The 21579-nt window shown below is 56.9% G+C and overlaps 9 protein-coding genes across 9 annotated transcripts; 3 read left to right on the forward strand and 6 right to left on the reverse strand.

The window, feature by feature from the left end:
• Nucleotides 1-407: 407 nt before the first annotated feature.
• On the reverse strand, nucleotides 408-3905 carry PHYSODRAFT_492481 (hypothetical protein; the record flags this gene model as incomplete). The annotated part of the gene is made up of 9 exons (XM_009525294.1): nucleotides 408-489; nucleotides 530-1152; nucleotides 1204-2664; nucleotides 2761-2796; nucleotides 2880-2980; nucleotides 3050-3083; nucleotides 3284-3352; nucleotides 3424-3712; nucleotides 3778-3905. The coding sequence occupies 9 exons, from the start codon at nucleotides 3903-3905 to the stop codon at nucleotides 408-410; spliced, it is 2823 nt and encodes a 940-aa protein (XP_009523589.1).
• Nucleotides 3906-4263: 358 nt separating this feature from the next.
• On the forward strand, nucleotides 4264-4689 carry PHYSODRAFT_313343 (hypothetical protein; the record flags this gene model as incomplete). The annotated part of the gene is made up of 1 exon (XM_009525295.1): nucleotides 4264-4689. One exon carries the CDS (start codon nucleotides 4264-4266, stop codon nucleotides 4687-4689), a length of 426 nt encoding a protein of 141 aa, XP_009523590.1.
• A 1196-nt stretch (nucleotides 4690-5885) lies between these two features.
• Nucleotides 5886-6889, reverse strand: PHYSODRAFT_313344 (hypothetical protein; the record flags this gene model as incomplete). Its single annotated transcript, XM_009525296.1, has 2 exons — nucleotides 5886-6265; nucleotides 6292-6889. The coding sequence occupies 2 exons, from the start codon at nucleotides 6887-6889 to the stop codon at nucleotides 5886-5888; spliced, it is 978 nt and encodes a 325-aa protein (XP_009523591.1).
• Nucleotides 6890-8213: 1324 nt separating this feature from the next.
• PHYSODRAFT_313345 (hypothetical protein) lies at nucleotides 8214-10649 on the reverse strand (the record flags this gene model as incomplete). Its single annotated transcript, XM_009525297.1, has 3 exons — nucleotides 8214-8974; nucleotides 9045-9166; nucleotides 9235-10649. 3 exons carry the CDS (start codon nucleotides 10647-10649, stop codon nucleotides 8214-8216), a joined length of 2298 nt encoding a protein of 765 aa, XP_009523592.1.
• Nucleotides 10650-10863: 214 nt separating this feature from the next.
• Nucleotides 10864-12348, forward strand: PHYSODRAFT_313346 (hypothetical protein; the record flags this gene model as incomplete). The annotated part of the gene is made up of 1 exon (XM_009525298.1): nucleotides 10864-12348. The coding sequence occupies one exon, from the start codon at nucleotides 10864-10866 to the stop codon at nucleotides 12346-12348; it is 1485 nt and encodes a 494-aa protein (XP_009523593.1).
• A 172-nt stretch (nucleotides 12349-12520) lies between these two features.
• PHYSODRAFT_298826 (hypothetical protein) lies at nucleotides 12521-13350 on the reverse strand (the record flags this gene model as incomplete). Its single annotated transcript, XM_009525299.1, has 2 exons — nucleotides 12521-13121; nucleotides 13199-13350. 2 exons carry the CDS (start codon nucleotides 13348-13350, stop codon nucleotides 12521-12523), a joined length of 753 nt encoding a protein of 250 aa, XP_009523594.1.
• Nucleotides 13351-13809: 459 nt separating this feature from the next.
• PHYSODRAFT_313348 (hypothetical protein) lies at nucleotides 13810-18743 on the forward strand (the record flags this gene model as incomplete). The annotated part of the gene is made up of 9 exons (XM_009525300.1): nucleotides 13810-14212; nucleotides 14291-16260; nucleotides 16327-16614; nucleotides 16675-17410; nucleotides 17513-17612; nucleotides 18038-18190; nucleotides 18278-18360; nucleotides 18432-18517; nucleotides 18594-18743. 9 exons carry the CDS (start codon nucleotides 13810-13812, stop codon nucleotides 18741-18743), a joined length of 3969 nt encoding a protein of 1322 aa, XP_009523595.1.
• A 380-nt stretch (nucleotides 18744-19123) lies between these two features.
• Nucleotides 19124-19877, reverse strand: PHYSODRAFT_359998 (hypothetical protein; the record flags this gene model as incomplete). The annotated part of the gene is made up of 1 exon (XM_009525301.1): nucleotides 19124-19877. The coding sequence occupies exon 1, from the start codon at nucleotides 19832-19834 to the stop codon at nucleotides 19124-19126; it is 711 nt and encodes a 236-aa protein (XP_009523596.1). The 5' UTR covers nucleotides 19835-19877.
• Nucleotides 19878-20106: 229 nt separating this feature from the next.
• PHYSODRAFT_493648 (hypothetical protein) lies at nucleotides 20107-21454 on the reverse strand (the record flags this gene model as incomplete). Its single annotated transcript, XM_009525302.1, has 3 exons — nucleotides 20107-20203; nucleotides 20264-20451; nucleotides 20522-21454. The coding sequence occupies 3 exons, from the start codon at nucleotides 21452-21454 to the stop codon at nucleotides 20107-20109; spliced, it is 1218 nt and encodes a 405-aa protein (XP_009523597.1).
• Between the last annotated feature and the right edge of the window lie 125 nt (nucleotides 21455-21579).

Below are 21579 nucleotides of genomic sequence, written 5' to 3' on the forward strand. Positions count from 1 at the left end.
TTGAAGGCCAGAAGCGATATACTCCACCACTAAGATAGTGTTCTTCGCGTAAAGCATCTTCCCCGTGGTGTACGACCAAGCGAAACTCGAAGGGTTAAAGCCACCGGCCGCACTGGATAAAACGAGGTTCCCGCCACTAGTCTTTGCTAGCCCCACAGCCGCTGTGGGCACATCGGTACCCACTGTGTCAGTCTTGTTGCTGAGAACGCTGTCAAGTTTGTCGTTTTGTGTGGCGCGACTGCCGGATTCCAGCTTCAGAGCGTCGGCTCCGAGACTTAGTCGGAAATTTGACTTGGACGCAGCTGCAGTTGTAGCAGACAGCGACGAGGTACTTTCGTTATTGTGTGTGAGCTGTTCACCGCTCGATTCGGAGTTGTTGTCGCGCCGCTCGAACGAATAGATGGCTTCTAAATCCATGCTGCCGCTCTTTGCTCGCGGCGACAATGGCGACGAATCTCCGTGGAACTGCCAAATGCAGATCGCACTCGACTCACCCGAGGCAATAACCCGCTTTCCATCTTTTGTGAACGCCAAATCGTTCACTTTGCCCCCATGGCCGATAAATGACTGGTGCATTCGCCCAATGCGTCCTCTGTCGTCCCAGTTCCAAACGCGGAGAGATCCGTCCACTCCTCCAGTGGCCATGTATTTCGCATTGGCACTCATTACCAAGGCGCTGATACCATCTTGCCCAAGCAGGGGCATCGACTGCACGAACTCCCGGTCTGGAAGGGAAAATATATGCAGGCGATCGCTTGCTGATAGTACCAGCAGCTCTGTCGACCTGTTGGAGAAACGCACAAGCTTCAGTGACTCCTCTTGACCTGTCAGAGAGATACCTCCTGGTTGTTTTGGTGGCTGAACCGTAGCCGCCACGCGAAGTGAGCAAGGATCAAGCATGACGATACTTTTCCTGTCGCTGCTGACTATGGCTAGCCACTTCTTGTCGTGACTGAGTACAAAACGACCGTCTTCAGGATCAAAATCTGCCAGCAGCATCTTCAACGGCAAGTAGTCTTGCTGTCGTGCGTCGTATAGACACAACTGCTTCCCAGCCCCCGATGTGAATAGATGCTCCGCGTCGATGTCGAACTCAATGTGACGAATGGAGCTCTGATGTTGCCGGAATTCATGCAGCATACTTGAAGGGGCCTCGCTAGCGTTGTTGTCACTAGTAGTATCCATCGTAGGCGCTCGGTGTACGTCAAAGATCCGCGTGCAGCCTGAAGCGAAGCCTACTGCGACAATGCCGCTATGCACCGGCGACGCGGCCAAGCACGTCACGCGTTCTTCCTGCATGTCGAACTCATATAACTGATACCCCGACGTTGTGTCCCAAACGCGCAGCGTGCCATCACTGGAAGCTGTTACCAGCTCGCTCTCTGCGGTACCAATCTCCCCTGCTCGTGCATCTTCGAGTAGCAAAGAGGCTAGCGGAGAACCCCATGGTGCAGGCGTCATCGCAGTTATCTCTTTAGTGTGGGATCGCAGCAAAGTTGCGTACTGCTGGTCAGCGATATCCAATAAACCGATCGCGTTGTTGCGACTGCCGACCAGCACCTTCATCCCATCGGGGGATACATCCAACGAGCTCACTCCAGCTTCGTGGTGCGCTTCCAAGAAGAAATCGGTGAAGTCCAATGGCCAAACTCGGAGAAAGCAGTCGTCTGATCCGGTCACGCAGAAACCTTCGTTGATAGACAAGCAGTTGATGCTGGCATCGTGAAGCTGGTACACGCAGATAACCTGCTTCGAGTCGTAGTCAATCACAAGCAATGTCCCCAAGCTGGACGCCACGTACAGCGGGCGAACACGGCGAATGTCGGAAGGATGCGACTCTGCGATCGTGTCAAAGCCGATATCCGTGAACACGGTTCCTCGAGAGTATTCGTTCAAAATGACGGGACAACCCGTGAGATGGCCAGTGTTTGGATTCACGCGCCAGTAGCGAATATTTTCCCGACCACATGACACGAGATGGTAGTGATCTTGCTGCTCGTATGGAGAGAAGGCGACGCGGTCGATCGGGAAGTCCGACGTTTGTCGCGCCATTAGACTGACTGCTGCCCCCGAATAAGCTTCCTTTTTTCCATGTCGAAGGCACGAGCAATCCCAGATGAAGATTTGTGTGCGGAAACACTCGTCACGCCCGACAGCGCAGAGCAGCAGGCGGCGCTTTGACGCGCTCGAGAAACAAAGCGCGTGAACGCCTTTAGGCTGCGCCTTGACTACGGTGACACATTCGCGACTTGCAAGATCCCAAAGTCTGACCCCATTTTGGTTCTTCGCTTGAAGAGGTACCTCTGCCGATGCCAATAGCCCCCCATCGCTCGCTACTGCTAGAGCACAGATGGACGCTGAATGCCCGTATAAGAAGTGCTCCCGAGTCGCGGTAGCTGAACTGGTAGTTTCCAATGAGCCTTTGACAGCTTCAGTGGAGACTCGCTGTGAAGTAGCCGACCGTCTTGGATCCATGCCTTCGTCGCAAAATTCCCTGATGATGATCGCTGATGAACTTGTGTACACGCAGGCAGAACCATCAGGAAGCCACAGTAACATTCGTGAATAATCGTTCGAAAATCCGATAACCCGGTCAAGCTCCAAAATCGGATCGGGCCACTCTGCCTTGGTAGAAGACGAGACGATCTTGGCTCGGAGCCCTCTCTTGGTCAGCGAGGCATACCTCATAGCAGGAGAGTCAAGCGGTGATTGGTATGCGGTATCCATTGGCTCCTGGTTGTTCGCGGTGCCTGCACTCACGTCAAAGATCCCAGCATCGCGTAATATCTGATCGGCCTGAATAACAAATATTAATAATAAAAATAACCGAATGACGTGAGTTTCCAGCAACAGTTTGGTTCAGATTCGCTCGAACAAACCTTTGACAAGATGTCGTTTCTGTCACGGCGAAGATTCGAGTCTCGTGTTCTTGGAGATCCTTTCGCTGTCACTTCAGCGTCTACTTCGTGAGTAGGAGATACTTCATCCGAAACGAATTCGTTGTGGGATGTACGCGTAGACTCGAGTGAATGTCGACGCACTCGAGTACTAGGCGTGGGTGTTGCGGCAATACGAAGATCCTCCTGCTTCACTGGATCGATTTGTCGGTGAATACCGTGGTGTACAATTGGATTAGATTCTGACGGCACCATGAGCCAACGATACTGCTCTCCGAACTCCCCAGGAAATCGGAGGGTGCTCGGCAAGGTCTGACAAATCTCAACATCAGATTGAGTCAACTTCATGAAGATGTTGTAGCAAGTTTTGAATTGATGAAACTTACCGTCGGTGTATACAGCGTGGGAGACACAAAGAAGTTTCGCACATTCATGGACGCACATAGTGTGATGGTCTAAAATAATTGAACGCGCCACAAGGTCAGAAGATATAGGTCAAGATCCTGGCCTCTACCACCAATGTTACCTTGAGGTGACGATAGGTCTCTCTTGCGTACTGGTTAAAGGAATCCAGTAAGGCCGCCATGTCAATCACAACCACGGTCCACCGAGCATCCAAGCTTAGAGGCACTCTCAAAACCGTTCCGGCACTCCGAACCAGCTGATAGATAGAGCTCAGCGTGAATCGCAGCGCCGTCTTCTTGTTCGTGACGAAATCGAGATGAATCGTCATGGGTAAGTCTCCGATGCGACGTAATTGCACGTAAGCGTAGCGCCCTGTAAGGCCCAGTCCGTGTGTTCCCTTTGCTGCATCTCTAAACTCCAAACAACAGCCATAAGAAACAAGGAGCCAACAAACATAACAGCCTCGCCGACCAACCTTGGAACCCGCAGGTAGTTCGTCGCAGCAATTGCCCCTCGGATCCGGAAGACGTTCTTGTGGATGTGCTGGTCTTGGGTCTGTTCGACGTCGCCCTGTGCGTGCCAGCCAACGTTGCGATGCGTCATGCCGAACTTGATCACCTCCACGAACGGATCCTGCCACACTATGAACGAGATGAGCCAAGGAATCCTGCATTGAACGTGACGATGGGGCTCACCTGGCATCACGGCGGGAGCAAACGGAGACGCCATTAGGCTTGTGCTCCTTGAAGTCTTTGAAGTCTTAGACCCGACCTTTCACGATATGAGTCATAACCGAGGAATTATTGTATCCAAAGTACGTCAACCTTGACTTCAAGGGTATCAAAATGCACGTTCTGTGCGAGGTCTTGATATGAGTTCCCGCCCGCCGACCGGAGAGGCCTGTGCAATGGCGTAAACCCCCTCACTCCCCAGCTTCGTTCCCCAGTCAAAGGCGGCAAGAATGTGGTTCGTCGCCAGAGCGGTCGCAGCAGCAGCGGTTATCCGGGTCACCAGCGCCGCCACATGCGAAGTGGCCTCGCTCCAGACGGTCCTGGCCTCATCAGACACCAGCGCGTGTGCCTCGGACTCAGGGTACGTCGTTACCTCGCTGTCCACGCCTACGGACGCCGAGATGGCCATCATGTGCACCAGCACGGCCTGCCAGTCGGTTGTGGCGCAGCTCGAGGCGGTCTTCCCTTCGGAGTGCTCCATAGGCTCGTTCGCGCTGTACGCCGACCTGACCACCCCCGTGACGAGCTACTGTTCCTGGGGCGACTTATCCTCATCCGAGTCGTCGTCCTCAGGCTCTAATAGTGGCCTGGGTACTGGCCCAGTACTACTGGGGCGATCGTTGGAATCGTTGCGGGGGCCGTGGGGGTCGTGTTGATCGGTTTTGCGGCTTTCGTCGTGTGGCGCCGGCGCAACAACCGAGGAGGACGCAGCAGCCAACCCCCAATCAGTTTGTTGGAATCGCCTGACGGTCGGAAGAACGCGCCGCTACTCGAGGGCGTCTATGCTGCAGATAAAACGGATTACCAAGACATATCTATCCCCACGTCCAGAACGTACTCCACGGAGGCCTCGATGCCAGGCAGCACGAACGGCAGCAACGGTCTATGGGAGGACCCCGCCATTGTAGCGGCAAGGATCTCTATCGATCGTGTACAGCTCGGGGCATTAATCGGTAGAGGGGCTACGGCGAGGTGTTCCGCGGCCGCTATCGAGGTCAGGACGTGGATATCAAAATGTTGCTCCCGAGTAAGCGCAAGGACCTGGTGCAGATCCAAGCGTTCCTGTCTGAGATCCGGCTGATGGCAACGATGGAGCACCCGTACATCGTACACCTGGTTGGCGTGACCTGGGAATCACTTAGCGACTTGTGCTGCGTGAGCGAGTTCATGGCCGGTGGCGACCTGCGCTCGCTGCTTAGCAGCTACTGTCCCACAAGGCATGGACGCCACCAAGGTTGAGATCGTGTACCAAGTGGCCAAGCCCTCACGTACCTGCACTCGTTGGAGCCCGTAGTGCTGCATCGCGATCTCAAGTCTCGAAACATTTTGCTCACAGAATCTCTCGACGCGAAATCACCGACTTTGGGGCGTCCCGCACTCGATCGGACGAGACGATGACCGCTGGCGTCGGTAGCTGGCTGTGGATGGCACCCGAAGTGATGCTAGGAGAGCACTATGACGAGAAGGCCGACGAATTCTCACTAGGCGTCGTGCTGTCGGAGCTAGACACCCATGAGTTGCCATACTCGCACGCGAAGGGCAGCGGCTTCTCGGACGCAGCCGTCATGCAGATGATGTCGACGGGGAAGATGCGCGTGCAGTTCTCACAATTCATGGACCCAGGCATGGCTCGCTTTGCTGAAAGTTGCGTGAGTTTGAGTCCTCTCGAGCGGCCCACAGCGGCTGAGGTTCTCTACTACTTTTAAAAGGCCAGGAGGAAACAGCATTGATGAGTTATATGCTCTTTGTACAGTATTGCAACTCGATGTCCCAGTCGACCACAGTAGCTATTCTACGAACTACAGAAACAGAAAATGAATCTAATGAATCGTTAGGATTGTAGTATTGAACTTTAGGGCGTGTATCTCTGTTGCAGCAGTTCCTGGATGTAGCTGCACACAGACGCAGTGATGAGGTCTCCATTGAGAATTGGCCGGACGACCTCTAGACTTTTCCGAAGCACGGGGTGGTCTGGCAGCAAATTGTAGCGGAACAGCACTACCCAGCGCAGTGTCACGGATACGGTTCTACCTGTGGTGGGGTCTTTCCGGGGCGTAAGGGTGAGTCCGCAGATGTCGAACGCCGATCGGCAAGTGGGGTACAAGGCGTCGTCGGTGATAGCATCAACGTGAACGACGCCAAGCGACGGTGTGAGGCTGGCACACATGACGTGGTTTACGGTCGGTGCGAATCCGACGCCGTCGGTGGTGAGCGCCAGTACGCCACTGATGCCTCGACGTCGTTGAGCCTTGTGCGACTTGCTTTAGCACCAAAGTGGCGCCTCATCGCCGTTGGGATCGAGTCGAAGTACGCCAGAACCGCCGCGAAGACTTCTTCTAACGAGGTGTGCGGGATTTCCGACATGAAGACGCTTGTAACCAGCGTGCAGTCCTTGCAGCCGGTGATGTCGATTTGAGAAATGGGTAGTACACTTTTGGTTGCGGTGTTGTTGGTTTGGTAGTTCTGTGCCTTGTCGACTGCCATTCGTGTGACCTGGTCCATGTAGGACGGAAGGATTGCCAGCGACCGCTGTTTGTGGATCATTAGCGCTGAGTTGCGGTCCGCTGGGTCAGAGGCAAGCTGGGTGCTGAAATGGAGTGTCTTCAAGATTTCCTCTCCACTGGAATACAAAGGCGAACGGAAGATGGCCGACTGGATGGAGGCAAACATGAACTGTTGCTGCAGGTGGAGATCCTTGAGCGCGTCGTGCAAGACCACGGACTGGCCGGCTTTGTACTTCTCGTGGGCCGAGTATTGAGCTGTGAACAGAGCGCGCTTGTCCGGTAGGTGCTTGATCCACTTCGACTGCAGTCCGCGGAGCTCTTCCTCCAAAGACGACACCTCTGCTCTCAGCATTCGAATCTTGTGTGCTGGTCCGTAAGAAGCCTTGGCAGCCCCGCGTCTTCCGCCCCTTTGTGGCTGAATGGGTTCTTTCACTGCGCATGATCTCGCACTGCCGGGTTGTTGTTGCTTCTTGGTGTCTGGAGTTGGGCAGCCTGGAGATCTGAACGGCAGTTCCATATCGGGAAGAGGGATCGAGAGAATCGGCTGCCTACCAAGTCGCAGGAGGGTTTAGAGAACCGGAAGCGCTGTATGCGCTCGAGCCCAAAAGTTGGAGACTGGATCGTCAGGGGCAAGGATGGTTTGATCCACTCAGCTGTTTTATTGATTGATCACATCTGGTAAGGCCCTCTGATGTCAAACGAGTGCACATGGCAAAATGAATCAAAGGGGTCTGGGGTTTATCTGTGACTGGTGGCCACTCGATTGAGCCTGTGAGCAAGTCTGGGCAGCGAAGTAAGCGAGTGTTGACACCGTTCTCCCATGTCCTCCAGCTGCACAAACTGACGGAATACAAGTGGAGAGGCCACTTTTAGAAAGTGACTTCTTCACGTTAGAAGAGAAACCGTCCTTCGCGCTGAATAAGTGAGCAGTACTATAGGTCGTTCCCTCCTTTCATAATAGCGTTCTAAGACCCGTGAATCGATGCTCTTCATACTTCTCTAGAGAGGGCGAGGCTCCATTGAGCTGAGTGCTCGCAGATGGGACCTCTAGCGGTGGACACCAGTCACGGTAGCACCCGATATCCTTTGACCGTGAACTGCATACCCTCTGGTTTGAAACAGTTGGCTCGAGTCACAGCTATTATTATTATTATACGAAATGTGCATTGTAGGACGTATTCTCTTCCTTCCTCTAGTAATCGGAGATTTCGCTATACGGTGCGAGCTCTGGCAAAACATCGTGATGATTGGGATCGCCACGTGGACGAGTAGCCGGATATCCATGTGCATGAAAATGTAGGTAGCGACGGCTGATGTTGCCTGTAGATCACTGCTTCAAGAGCATTGATGATAAGATATTATCCTCTACTACATGTACTACACTGTACACCGTAGTAAGCTTAGTAAGATATATGTAACCCAAGGTGAAAAGTTATGCACAGAGGAAACTAGTGCATTTGAATGGAGAATGGAGAATCACAACTATCAAAACGGCGGGTTGTTCGGTGACGTTTATCTAGCGAATTAGCCAATGTTTTCATCATCCTCTTCGGCCTTTGACGTATTTATCATATAACACTGGTATATTATACCCACTGCGGTGGGGCTTATGTTGTGTGAGAATTCTTGACTACAGCGCGGACACCCACGAAGGCTAGACCCGATAGCACTATTGCTCACTTGGTCGAGAGGCCGCTCAAATACTCCTCCAGCTCCTCAAAATCATCCGCACCAAAATTCATAACGTCGTCGGTCCCGTCGCCGGCCTTCGGTGACAAACCCTCGAGACCCTTGAGCTCGGCATCCAGCAGCTCGAGCTGGGGATCAATCTTGCCATCAGGAAGACTTGCCAGGTCACTAGAGAACGATTGAAGACCCAGCTCCTTCTCCAAGTTCTTCATCTCGTCGAACTCTTTCGACAGGTCTGTAGAATCATCCTTTCCGCTGGCGGACTTTGCTGCATCGGCGGTTTTTTCCTCCAAATCCACCCCTGCTTCGGCTGCCTTAGCCAGCGCTCCACTCGTTAATGATTCAAGCTCGCTCATGAGTTCCTTGTCCTTCTCCTCATTCCAGCTCCCCTTGCGGTTAATCTTCTCCTTAGCCGCGTATCCAGCGTCTTCGTCTGTGCCACTAATACTGAACGAATTCTGCTTCTGTGCCGCTTGCGCCTTCTTCGCCGCCTCAGCCTCTGCCTCCGCCTTTGCCTTGGCTTCAGCTTCGGCGGCAGCAGCAGCCGCAGCTTCAGCGGCAGCCCTAGCTTCGGCTTCCGCCTTCTTTTTCTTTTGTAGCTCCTCGCGCAGCTTTTGAAGTCGTTTCTTCCTATCCTCGATGTCTTGCCAGAATGCCTCATCCCGGTGAAGCATATCTTCGTAAGCTTGGCGGTCCTCTTCGTTCAGAGAAACACCCTCACTCTTGGGGGCATTTGCCGCTTCACCACCTGCAATGACATCAAAGTCAGCAATGGGAGGGCAGCAGATTTATTGGCAACTTACATCCACAGCACTTACCCGTTGCATCTGCAGAAGCAGCCTTTCCTTCAGTTTCGACATCCGCGAATATCAAGTCGACGAAAAAGTCCTGGTCGAAGCGGGGGTCGCCACAAGCACCATCCAGCTGCGCCTTGGTGAGCCTGCAGTTAATACACCATAACGTTAGATGTCAACTACGACTAAAGCCCAAAATGTTGATATAACGTACCTTAAGATGCCCTGCGGGATGTAACCGGTATGGAATGCGCCACGGAACATCGAAACGCGCTCTCCGGCAGCCGTCAAATGACGACAGCGGACCAGAATGTCTCCCTGCAGCATGCAGTTCACGTTGAATGACACGGATCCGTCCCCAGTGCTAGCCCACTGAATTCCATGGCCATCCTCCATGTCCTTCCAGGTGGTTGTGAACACGAGCTTTCCTCCCTTGAAAATCTGCAGGTACGGGCAGCATCCTTCCTCGACTGTTTCAATCATTTCTTCCTCCTCGTCCCCTTCCGCTGCTGCAGCCGGGGTAGTCAGAGACTCGCCCTCGACGCCCACCGTCTCAGATCCGTCATCCGTGGACGAGTTCTTCTTCGCCGGCTCCAGCACCCGCCGCTCTTCGAACACGGGGATCGTGTTGATAATCACACGGCGCAGCAGCAACGGCGACGACCGCGGCTTCACTCCGTCCATGACGTTGTTGAAGTACTGAATGTATCGGCGCTGCGACGGGATCGTGAGCTTCTCGACCGACGTGTTCCGCTGCTCCGCCACGTACTCCAAGCTCTCCATGGCGTTGGGGAACTGCCCCACCCAGGCCAAGTAGCAGGCGATGACCGTGCCCGTGCGGCCCTTGCCCGTCAGGCAGTGCACGGCCGCGAGGTTCTTGTCGTCCGCCTGCAGCCAGCTCTCGATGGACGAGCAGATCTTGAAGACGAGCCCGAGCGGCGGCGCCGGGTGGCCCGGGAAGTTGAACTCGAGCACCTGGTTGTCGAAGAACGCGTAGTCGTACGTCTCCTCGCTGAGGTTCCAGATCATGTAGTGGCCGCCGTGCTTTGAGTTGAGGTACATGGCCACGAGGTCGATCGGGTTGTCCTTGAGCAGCGTGCGGTTCGTGCCCAGGTTCATGTTGGGGAAGCCCATGGCCACGACGCTGTCCGTGACGTACGAGAAGTTGAGCAGCTCCAGGTTCACCTCGCCCGTGGAGCGGTCCAGCGCGTAGCTCAGGCGGCGCTGCAGCGCGTCCATGTCGGCGGCGTCCAGCGCCTTGCGCGCCTTGACGGCGCCCTCCTTGGCCGCCGAGGCCGCCACCACCTGCGCCTTCTTCATGAAGCCCATCATGCTGGCGGCCGCGGCCGAGACCGACTCCGAGTTGAAGCGCTCGGCCAGCGCCGTCTTGAGGGTGGCCGGGTGCGCCGACGGGTCGTCACTCTCCTCGCCGAAGAGCGTGGGCGGCGGCGGCGATGGGGACGGGCTCTTGCCGTCCGACTCCTGCGCGGGGGACGGGGGCGACGTGGCGGTCGTGTCGGCGTCCGAGGAGGGGGACGCGGTCTTGGCGTCGTGGCTGGCCGACGTCCCCGTGTACGCCTCGAGCCGCGTGGCCGCCGCGGGGAAGCGCTCCGACAGCCGCTTGAACATGGCTCCGATACTTTCTGATTGATCGGACCGTGTGTCAGATGCCCCTCAAGCTGCAACTAGCATAGCATCGGATTTAGTGGCCTAATTGGATAAGAACATATAAAGGGTACGGTTTTGTGCCACCTGACTTTAGCGACATGACGGGTTGGGACTCGGTCGTCAAGTGGCAACCCTGGATTGCAGCCACACAAGATCAGTGAAGCCATTTCCGATTATGACCATCGAGAGCTTCGCGTGGCGCGTGGACCGCGATGCCGTGCGCGGGCGGATGCTGCGCGCCACGCGCGACTTGCAGGAGGGCGAGAGCGTGCTGAGCGAGCGCGCGTACGGCAACGTGGTGCTGTCGCAGCACCGCGCGACGCTGTGCGCCGTGTGCCTCTGCGCGGCCGACCCGGACATTTGCTGCGACGACTGCTCCAAGGTGTTTTTCTGCAGCGACGCGTGCCAGGAGAAGCTGCAGGACGTGCACGAGAAGGAGTGCGGGGCGCTGGAGGAGGCGGACCTGGCCGCGCGCAAGACCAGCACGGACGTGGACCTGCTGCGCCTGCTGATCCGGATCTTGGCGGCGCGCTCGCTGGACACCGCGGACGGGAAGCTGCGCGCCGACGAGCAGGGCGTGGTGCACGCTAGCTACGCTGGTGTGCAGGACCTGGTGCACGTGCTGGACAAGGAGGGCGGCGCGTGGGCGGATCACGTGCGCGCTGGCGCCAAGAAGATTTTGGAAGACCTTCCGGACGAGTGTCATCTGCCCGTGGAGGAGATTCTCGTTATCGCAGCGCAGATCAATGAGAACTCGTACTCGATGGATGCGTTGGATGAAAAGCATTTGGTGGCGGCCGTGGGGCTGTTCCCGATCTGCGGACTGATCAACCACAGCTGCCAGCCGAACTGCACCTGGTCGAACGCGGGAGACGGGATCGCGGAAGTGAGAGCGCTGCGGGACATCAAGGAAGGAGACGAGATCACGCTGAGCTACATTGACATTGACAAGGAGCGCGCCGAGCGACGCAAGGAGCTGCGTGAGACCAAGCACTTCGATTGCCAGTGTGGCCGGTGCGCGGCGCCGCTGAGCGAGTCGGTCGACCGCTACCTGGAAGGATTCTGCTGCCCGCGTTGTTCTGTGATGGCTTCTGGGAAGGACTACTTGCTCGCTCAGGTGGAAGACAAGCTGGTGTGTTCTGACTGTCAGCTCGATGTATCGGCGGCTGCTGTCGCTTCGGCAGCCCTCGCAGCGAGGAATACGCTGGCGAAAGCGAAGCAGAATCTGAACCAGTTCAAGTACGCGGAGGTCGTGACGCAGCTCACGAACCTTTCAAAGGGCATTGAAGTGCGCGGCCAGGTGATCCCGTTCCACCGTAGTCACGGTATTGCGATGGCGGTGGCGCGGGCCCTCTCCGATGCCCAATTCAAGCTGGGCAACATCGTTCAGGCATACGATCTGCGCAAGCAGCTCCTCCAGGCTCTTGAACTCGTGGCTTGGCGCAGCCACCTACCTCTTGCGCTCGCCCACTTCGACTATGCAGACACGCTCCGGCGTATGCTGGTGAATCCATCAATTCCTCTTCCCGAGAACCTGAACCACGACGAGTTGCAACAGGAGATGCGCGCTTCCTACCAAGCTTTCAGCGATATCTGCGCTGTTTGTCTCGGAAAGGCTAATCCGTTGCACCACCGTGCGTTTGCTGCTCTGAAATTCTGAGCAATTATCTAACGCCTTGCCAGGACAGCTCATATACTGCATGTAGTACACTCGAAGAGTAAGCAGATGGGAGGAACTCGTTGTGAAAGTAGTGGTGACCACACTCAATACAGTTGCTTGTACTTAGAGCTTGCAAGAAATGACCAACCTTACCCCGCAAGCTATACCCGCCTTACTCAAAGGAATCCTTGCGCCGACGAAGGTTCTCAAGGACGCTAATGGGATCTGTGCCGCCGACAGCGTTGCGAATGGTCTCGTTGTGCACGCGCAGGAACGGGTTGTACAGCATCTCTTCGCGCAGCGACGACGGCACACTGGGCAGGTTCTTCGCTCGGCGGATACGAACGGCCGCGATTTTCTCGTGCAAGGCCTGGTTGGACGGGTCCACGCTCAGCGCGAAACGCAGGTTCGACATGGTGTACTCGTGGCCGCAGTAAACCTTCGTGTCCTTCGGCAGCGTGAGGATAACCTCGTACAGCGCTCGGTACATGTCCTCGGCGGTTCCTTCAAAGAAGCGTCCGCAGCCTCCAACAAAGAGCGTGTCGCCAGGGAACAGCAGCGGCGGGGTGTCCGCGTCTCCCGTGACGACGTACGCCACGTGCGCTTTCGTGTGGCACGACACGTTCAGCACTTTGACGTTCGCCGCGCCGATTTTGAACTTCTCCCCACCGTTCACAGGGCGGTTCCGCGCTGGGATCAGCTCGTTCTCCGGCCCGGCGATCATGATGCCCGGATACTTTTCGGCTATCTCTTCGTTGCCGCCGGCGTGGTCACTACAATGCCACCAACATCAAATTCCAATTAGTCTCCACGCTACTCAGTAACTTTACGTATCGAATGAGTTGCTTACGCGTGCTTGTGCGTGGTCAAGACGCCGAGGAACTCGCGCTTCCGAGTGGTCTCCTCCTCCTTCAACACGGGCAAGATCTTGCTGGGCTCGGCCGGGTCCACCGCGAACATGGTGTGGTTCGCCTCGTCCACCACGACGTAGCCTGCATGCATGCAAACCCACACACACGCAGCCGTTAGCAAACAAAATGGCTACTCATGCATATCTCCACTAGGTAGCTTTGGCGTCACCGTAGTTGTCTTCCAGCATGGGCACGATGCGGACGCGGAGGCTCGGATCATTCAGGTACTTCTTCTTGGGCTTGGCGGGAGTCGCAGCAGCAGCAGCAGCAGCAGCTTTACTCGACGCACTTCTCCACTGCGACGTCAACAGCCTCGACGACCTGCAGGAACCCGCAGCCAGCGCCGCGGGTCGACGCAACTGCCGCAACAACATACACGCGATCGTAGAGTAGATCTGTAGTTGTGGTTACACTGGACCTGAGGGGTTACCCGTCGACTCAGGTGGGGGTACACAAAAGGGTACATCTTCATCTTTGATTGTGTAACCCTCTGGAAGGGGGCCTCAAGGCGAGCTCATTTTCCGAGCCGAGAGCCTGGAAGCGGCCAGCCATGGAGAGCTTCGGCGCGGAGCTCAAGGAGACGCCGTACCCGCTGATTGCGGCGCTGGGCTCGCGCGAGCTGCAGGGCAAGGTGCTGCCGCTGGTGCGCGCGGCCAACGAGGAGTTCGTGCCCAAGCTGCACTTCGCGTCGCTGCCGCGCGAGCACCGCTTCCCCGTCAAGAAGGAGCTGCGCGAGAAGCACGGCACGTTCCCCAACCAGACGCAGCGCGACTTCGAGGGCTACCGCACGCAGGGCGTGCTCAAGGCGCGCTGGCTCAAGAAGCACCACGAGCTGCTGCCCGCCGTCGTGCTGCTCTTCGACGAGTTCGACCCGCGCTGGAGCCCGCAGGACTGGCAGCAGCGCGAGACGGCGCTGCGGGAGGAGGTCGAGAAGCTCAAGCGCACGCTGTCAGGTGGGCGTTGTGGGCCTTATACCCCGGGGTGGGTGAAGTGAGGAACTGATACTGATGGGGTTTTATGCCTTTGTGCAGCTAGGGAGTGCCGAGTGATGCTCGTGCTGATGCAGCAGGTGGACGACGCCGGCGTTGCGCCCATGAACACGACGGAGGAGAGGCTGGCCAACCTGAGGAGGAGGCTGGACACGGACGCCAAGGGCTTGGTGCTGCTCAGGTCCAGGGACCTGGTGAGGGGCTCCAGTGTGCTGCTCAAGCTCGAGTCGTCGGTGCGCAACATGGCGCTGGACTACTACAAGGCGCAGTCCAAGCGCGTGAAGAGGTACAAGAAGGCGTTGGCCAAGACGCCCGGATACCAGGCGCTGCACGCGCGGCTGAGCTTCAAGATCGCGCACTACTACGAGTTCCGGCGCTACACGACCAAGGTGCTGCAGCATTACGAGGCGTCCTACCGCGCGATCATTGCGCTGCCGCTGAATGAGAACGAGGCGGTGGATTGCATCGCCTACACGCAGGTCATGACGATGGCGGAGTTCGTCAACTTCAAGCTGTGCTACCACTTGATCTTCTCGTCCAACAACATCAAGGGGGCGGTGGACCAGCTGCAGCGCCACATGGGCGTCTACGCGCGAGCGATTATTGTGGCGGACCGAGCGTACGAACACTGGGAGTGGGTCTCGCGCCAGTACCATGTCTTCGCGCAACTGTTGGCCGAGGCCACTTCCATTCGCGGCTCCCTTCCGAGCACGGGGCTGGACTCGGACGTGTATAAAGAGCCGTATTTATATTACTCCATCGCTGCCAAGTACGCCATGTTCCGGAGGAAGGCGGCTGCTAAGCTCGGTCTGACCGCAGCGACCACCGTTCCCACCGCTATTCCCAATGGTGAGACTTTATCGGAGCGCGACTTTGTCGTGGTGCCTTCCGTCTTCGTTGGTGGTGACCCGGTGGTCTCTGAAGCGAACGCGGCGTCTCAGGATCCGTCGGTGGCAGCACTTGTGAAGTATCGACATGCTATGGAGAGGACCGTACCCCACGCCAAACGGTCTATTGTTTTATTGGAGCACGCAATCCAGCACCTGACGATGTTCGTGGCTGACCGCAACGCGCCGCGAAGTCGGATGAAAAGCCGATTGCTGGTACATTTGGGCACCGAGCGGTTGGCATCTGGAGAGTACGAGCGCTCGCGCGCCGAGCTACAGAAAGCGAAAGCTACTTTTGCGATTGAGAACTGCTGGGCACAAACCGCTCAGATTCTGAAGCAGCTACTTATTTGCACCTTCCGCCAGGGAGATACTGCGGCCTACCTGGACTACTCGCTGCAGTTGTTGTCGCCTGTCGTGGAGGAATTTATATCCCCGAAGGAACGTGGCCGTATCCAGGACTCTTTTCTTACTGCATGGAGAAACCCGTCTGCACTGGGAGCACCGTTTACTGAGAATTCGGCGCTTGGCAATGGACATGAACTGGCACTCGATCGATCTCGGCCTGTGTTCGCTCTAACGGCGCAATTTGATCGCGCTTCTGCCTGCGTGAAGGAGGACGTAACACTGGAGCTGGGATTGCGGTCACATTTCCCGTCGCCGCTTGTGATGGCGAAGATAGAATTGGTGTTCAACGACGAGCGCTATCGTACGGTAATCTACCATCAGGCTGATCTGGAATCTGGAACTTTGGCTTGCGTGGATGGGAAGTTTTTCACGTCGTTGGAATTTACACATAAGGTGACGAAAGATCTGCGAGTTCCTCTGCATGTGCTCGATGGCCGGCAGATGTTATCTATCCAGGAGGTGCGGTTCTACCTTGGAGGTTCGGAGAACGGCGTGAAGGCCGATGGTGTCGAGGCGAACGGTGTACAAACAGAGGACGAGTTCTTGATTTTCAGCCTGCTCGTTGAGCGTGCATCTGTGGAGCAACGAGAAACACCGCAGCCGTATCTTGTGAACGGACGTGTGCCTGCTATGGGCAACGGATCCGCTTCGCCGAGCTTCTCGAGGAGAAAATCGATGTTCTCCCTCGTGGAAGGCCCTCGGCCAGGTCTCGCTGACGCAGTCGAGCCTATTCAGGAGGATGGCACCGCTCACCTTCGGGGCTCATCGCTGATGATTATGCAGCCACGTGCAAAGGCCACTTTGACTATGGTGTCCCGCGAGCCGCTCCTGACAGGAGACTTCCGTGTACTTGCGTTCCAGTTATCAGCCAACGAGGACACGCTGGAGAACGTCACATTCCAGGTTGTTTGCGAGCCCCCGCCGGTATCACCAGCGCCTGGGGATGCATTCTTCTTCACAGAGCAGGCTGGAGAGCTGACACCAGTGGCGCTGGATACGAATCTACAACCTCGAGACCTCATTTCGCTGCCTAACAAGGACCCGGAAACCGAAGAAACTCTCCGTGTCATTGTTCGATCGACGAGAGCGACTCCTGTTACGCTAGTCGTATCAGTCGCGTACACAACCAAGGCTGGCGTGGCTGTGGGTTTTGATGAACGCTTCGAGTTGGTATGTCACGACCCGTTCGCGATTCAAGGTGGCCTCATCCACGACTTCCTCAGCGGAGGAGGTGTACCCGGTGCCGCGCAAATGCCGAAGGGCTCTTATGGCTGCGTGGGCAACACGGTAAATTTCCAGGGCAGCGTCACTTGCACATCCGGAGAGCCTCTGAAGGTGTTGGCGCTAGAGTTCGAGCCCCGGGAGACGAACATGGTGGAAGATCTGGCCATCTCGGGGTTCGGCCCGGTATCTTCGGACTCCAACGACACCGCGGAAGATATCTGCGCAACGTTCAACGACGGCGACTCGCGGTGTTTCTGTCTGCGGTTAGTGCCGAAGGTGGCTTCTACCTTCATCACGCTTGGTCGGGTAAAGGTTGTCTGGAGTCGAGAGGCGTCGACGATTGCGAGTGCCCCCGGTGGCGAGCGGAACGATGTGGTGAGCACGTGGCTGGAGATCCCGATGGTCTCATTTGTGGACGCCCCGCTCACGTTCAGTGTGGAGACGCCGCCGTTCGGCGTCGAGGGTGTGGTGGTCCACATGGATGTTCGCGTAAGGAACAACGAGGCCGTGTTCCACAGCCTGCGCGTGAAGCCCGTGGATGCAGAGGGCGCGTTCTACATTTCCGGTCGCACGAACGCCACGGAGGACTTGCTCCCTTTCGACGAGCAAGTGTTCCGGCTGGGCTTGGTGCCAACGAAGACAGGTAAACTACATACTTTGCTGCTGATTCACTGGAACTCGACGTCATTTATTCCAGAAAAACTAACAGTTTGCTGCCTGCCTGCCTATCTTCCCACGCGTGCAGGGTACCTGCGGTTGCCCCGCCTAGAGATCGTGTCGTTGACGTACAACCTGCCGTTCACCAACCCGGACGAGCGCCAAGAGCTGTTTGTGCTGCCCCGCGAGTGCCCCGACTGGGGGGCCGCCGCCCAGTGAAGAGGCCCCGATACTGCGTGTGCGTGGAGATAGATCAGTAGACTTGATGGAGAGCTCTCGGTTTCAGACGAAAATGAACTTCAACTCACTATGGCCATCTCGCTCCCACACCGTGTGTCACGACCGCCCATTCTTTCCGGACCGCAGCACGGTCGCCAACACTGAAGTCCAATACCAGACGAGCTGTTGTGCAGGGCGTGAAAATTTCTGCGTCCCACAAAGAGCGGTGCAGAAGCCCATCCTTCGACACCACGACATAACGGCGAAACCATACATTTTCCCCGCAGACGAGGAAGGAGGGCGATCGGGTCGAGTCGAGTGCTGCGTGACGCGGGGCGACTCTCCTCTCCGCGCACTCCGCTCCGCTCCGCCGCACCGCTGGGCGGAGAAGCAGCAGCCGCATGAGTCTCTGGTGTCGCTGCCTGTCGCGACGACGCGGCGACCTGCAGAGACGCATGCTCTTCCAGGAGCAGTTCGAGCGCATCAAGGCCGTGTACCCGGGCACGAGCTACGTCTGTCTGTTGGATGGCGACAGCGGAGACATGATGTGCGTCAAGTCAAGGGACCATGCTGGCATTGGCGATTTAACCACTAACGTATGGAATGGATGATGCATGGAATGGAATGGGTGCAGCGCGCAGTCGGAGACCACGGAGGTCAACACGGACGAGTTCACGCGCACCATCATCAACCTCAAGGACGCCGCGCTGCAGTTTGGTAGGCAGAGTGCAGCCGGAGGTCGTGGAGGCTGCGTACTGACGAGGTGCTGGAATTGTTGATTGATGCAGCGGCGACGCTGAACCAGATTGACCCGCAGGTGGTGCACGTTCGGGGCGCGCAGGGCATGTTTTCGTGCTACGGGTCGGCGCACATGGTGCGTTTGCAAGACTGGAGAAGTTGCTGTTGCTGTTGGGGCTCTTTGATTGACCGGGGCTTGTATTTGTGGGCAGATTCTGGCGTTCTACAGCGAGATGCCGGGGGTGGACTTAGAGCTGTTCGACTGCTTCGAAGCCGACAGGAACATCGAGCCGATCACAGGGGAGCTGCATCGAATTTTGGACGCCAACCAGGGCGGCAAACGGCGGTATCGGCCGGCGTAGTCTGGCAGATCGACCGACAGCAAGCGCCTTTCAAGGGTCGCTTGGTGCAGTCGCCGTCGACTCCGCTCGACGGACAGATGCCACCAGGGCGTAACCAGAACGCAGACGAGTTGCTGCCGGTATAGACACAAGGCACGACGCTCGACGCGTAGAAAGCGACCTCTTCTGTTATTTGCTGTGCCCCCCCTCTCTCTAGAGACACAGCATCACAGGACCAACGCACGGATACAGCTAGGACGACAAAAGACACAAGCAAAATGAATATATTTAAGTGGGGACTCCGATGTTTCCCCTGTGGTTCCTTCCATCGCAGCTCACTGCAGCAAAACTTGCAACTCAAAGGCTCCGGACGGGGTCTGGTGGTACTGGTGCTGGTGCGTTTAAAATCGTTCGTTCATTCTACTAGCTACATTGCGCATCTTGTTGTACACCTTGCCGGGCGGCGCGCCCATGATGAGCGAGCAAATGGCGTCACGCGCGAGCTTGATGTTGGCGAACGAGCCGAGGATGTGGATCTTCTGGTCGGCCAGCACGATGCGCGTGCGCGTGGCGTTCTCCACGGCGTACTTGGTCTTGCCGTCCTGGCCGGCCACGCGGCCGATGGCGCGGCTCAGGTGGTCGCCCTTGAGCATCTTGACATCGTTCACCTCGAACGTGTCGATGAACAGGTCCTCGAGACGCAGCAGCGCCACGGCGTCCTGCACCTCGAAGCCCATCATGTAAGCCTGCACGAAGTCGGCGGCCTTCTGCAGCGCGCCGGCGTCCGTCGTGTGCGGCGAGTTCTTGAGCTCGATGCAGCGCGTCTTGGTGTTCATGCGGATCTGCAGCTTGAGGTGCTCCACGATGGGCTTCATGATGTTGGGCCAGTCGTTCTTCAGCGGCGTGTAGCGGTGCGCCGGCACGCGCACGCGGCGGAAGTCGTTCTTGCCGCCGGACTGCTGCTGCGCGCTGAGCGCCGGGAAGTTGGGGCGCACCACGCCGCTGTCGTTCTCCTCCGTGTCCATCATCGTGTCCGCCTCGTCTTGCGCCTGCTGCGCGATCGCCTGCGCGTTGATCACCATGTCCTGTCCGGCCATCGAGTCCACCTCCATGGTTGCTGTGAGCTGTGGGCTTCAAGTGTACTGAGCTATGCGCCGGTAGATGCCGAGGAAGCCGAAGTGATGCGGGTCAGAGCGAATTCCAGCCAACAGCTCAGGAAACGACTGGAGTCGGCCATCCGCGCGATCGGATTGGTTGAATATAGATACTGGTACCATGTACCATCTGGTCACAGATGGCTTCACTTTCCCCAGCCCACTTCAACGTGTCGTTATTGGCAAAATTAACGAGTAGAATTGAAAGCGCATAGCACTCTAGACGTTGCCTATTGATTCTTGAGCTGGCGCTTGGCGCGGGAGAAAAGGAAGAGGCCGAGCGGAGGCGCCCAGCCACCGAACCACAGCGCGAGTGCCCACAGCGGTCTGCGATTGCTAGAAGTCAGGCACCACAATGATACCCTGCTTGGTAATGTAATACCGTACCTGTACAGAATCCAAAACGCCCCCACGGCCGAGAACGTGAGTGCAGCGCTCATGCTGCTCGCAAGCAAGTGCTGCTGAACCCCAGCTAACAACGGACCAAACCGCTCGAGAAGCGGTCGGCGCAGCACCAGGAAGCCCACAAAGCCCAGGACACCTGCAAACAGTCGGAAGAAGCGGTTCTTGCGCACCTGCACAACAGTTCGAGTTAGCTTTGATGAACTCTTGTCAGTCGCCATACGCCCCTTTTCCTTGACGCACCTCCGCCTGCGTCTTCTTGTCAAAGAGTTCATCGGAACTCATGATCCCGTCCTCCAACAGGTGCAGCGAGTCGCCCGCAGTAGTTTTAAACGGCACCAGCTCGTTCCCTCGCTGCCTCGCGCACACCGTCACCGGGTAATTGGGCGTCACCTCAAAGTGCACTCGCTGATCCCCCAAAACAGGGTCTCTCATCTCCGGCATCAAGTAGAAAAAGTCTTCCTCCACGCTCACATTGGCCAGCGCACTTTTGTCTCCCCACGCTTCTCCCTCCCTCTGATCCAGCAAATTCGCCATCACCCGTCGACTATCAGCATCCAAGTGCACCGCATCTCTACGTTGAATTTGATCTACCAGCCCATCAGGTAACGAAAACTCTCCAACGACAAGATCCTTCGCCTTCACCACCAGAGACCTGTACTTCCACGCTTCAGCCGGCGGGTTGCCGTAGCTCGGGTCGTTGAACTCTATGCTGTCAATGGACTCCTCTCTCCACCGCAAGTCGTACATGTAGATCCGCTCCCGGTCGTCGTCAAACCGCCGATCCTCGTCCTCGGGCGTGCTGCTCGTGGAAGTGTGCGACGTCTCCACCCACTGCAGCATCTCAACGTGTCGGTGGAGTCGCACGCCCTTCACAGCGACGCCAAACGTCGGGTCCAGCACGAATGGGCTCTGCCGCAGCTGTAGAGCATCAGAGTCGCGTTTATTCAATTGGGAACTGGGCGTGGGCGCTGTGGTGGTGATCAACCCCGACACGTGGACCAGTTGGCCCTCATTTGCCGCCGAAACCTCCGGTTTGGAGAGAGAAATCGCGACGGATCGGCCCTCTTCGAAGCTCTTGACGCTGCGCACTAGAGCCGACTCGAACACACACGTCGTCGCCACCGACGCCAGCAGCAGCAAGCCCCCGATCGCCACCTCCTTCGTCTGCACCATGTTGAGACTTTGGCCAAAAAGGATACAAATTGTCCATTTTTGTGTACAGTAGCACCATATAATTTGGACCAACCAAAATGAAGCTCGTATATTCTGCAAGTCAAGAGTTAAACTCTGCCACTATT

The sequence above is a fragment of the Phytophthora sojae genome (assembly GCF_000149755.1).
Source record: "Phytophthora sojae unplaced genomic scaffold PHYSOscaffold_3, whole genome shotgun sequence".
Lineage (NCBI taxonomy): Eukaryota > Oomycota > Peronosporomycetes > Peronosporales > Peronosporaceae > Phytophthora > Phytophthora sojae.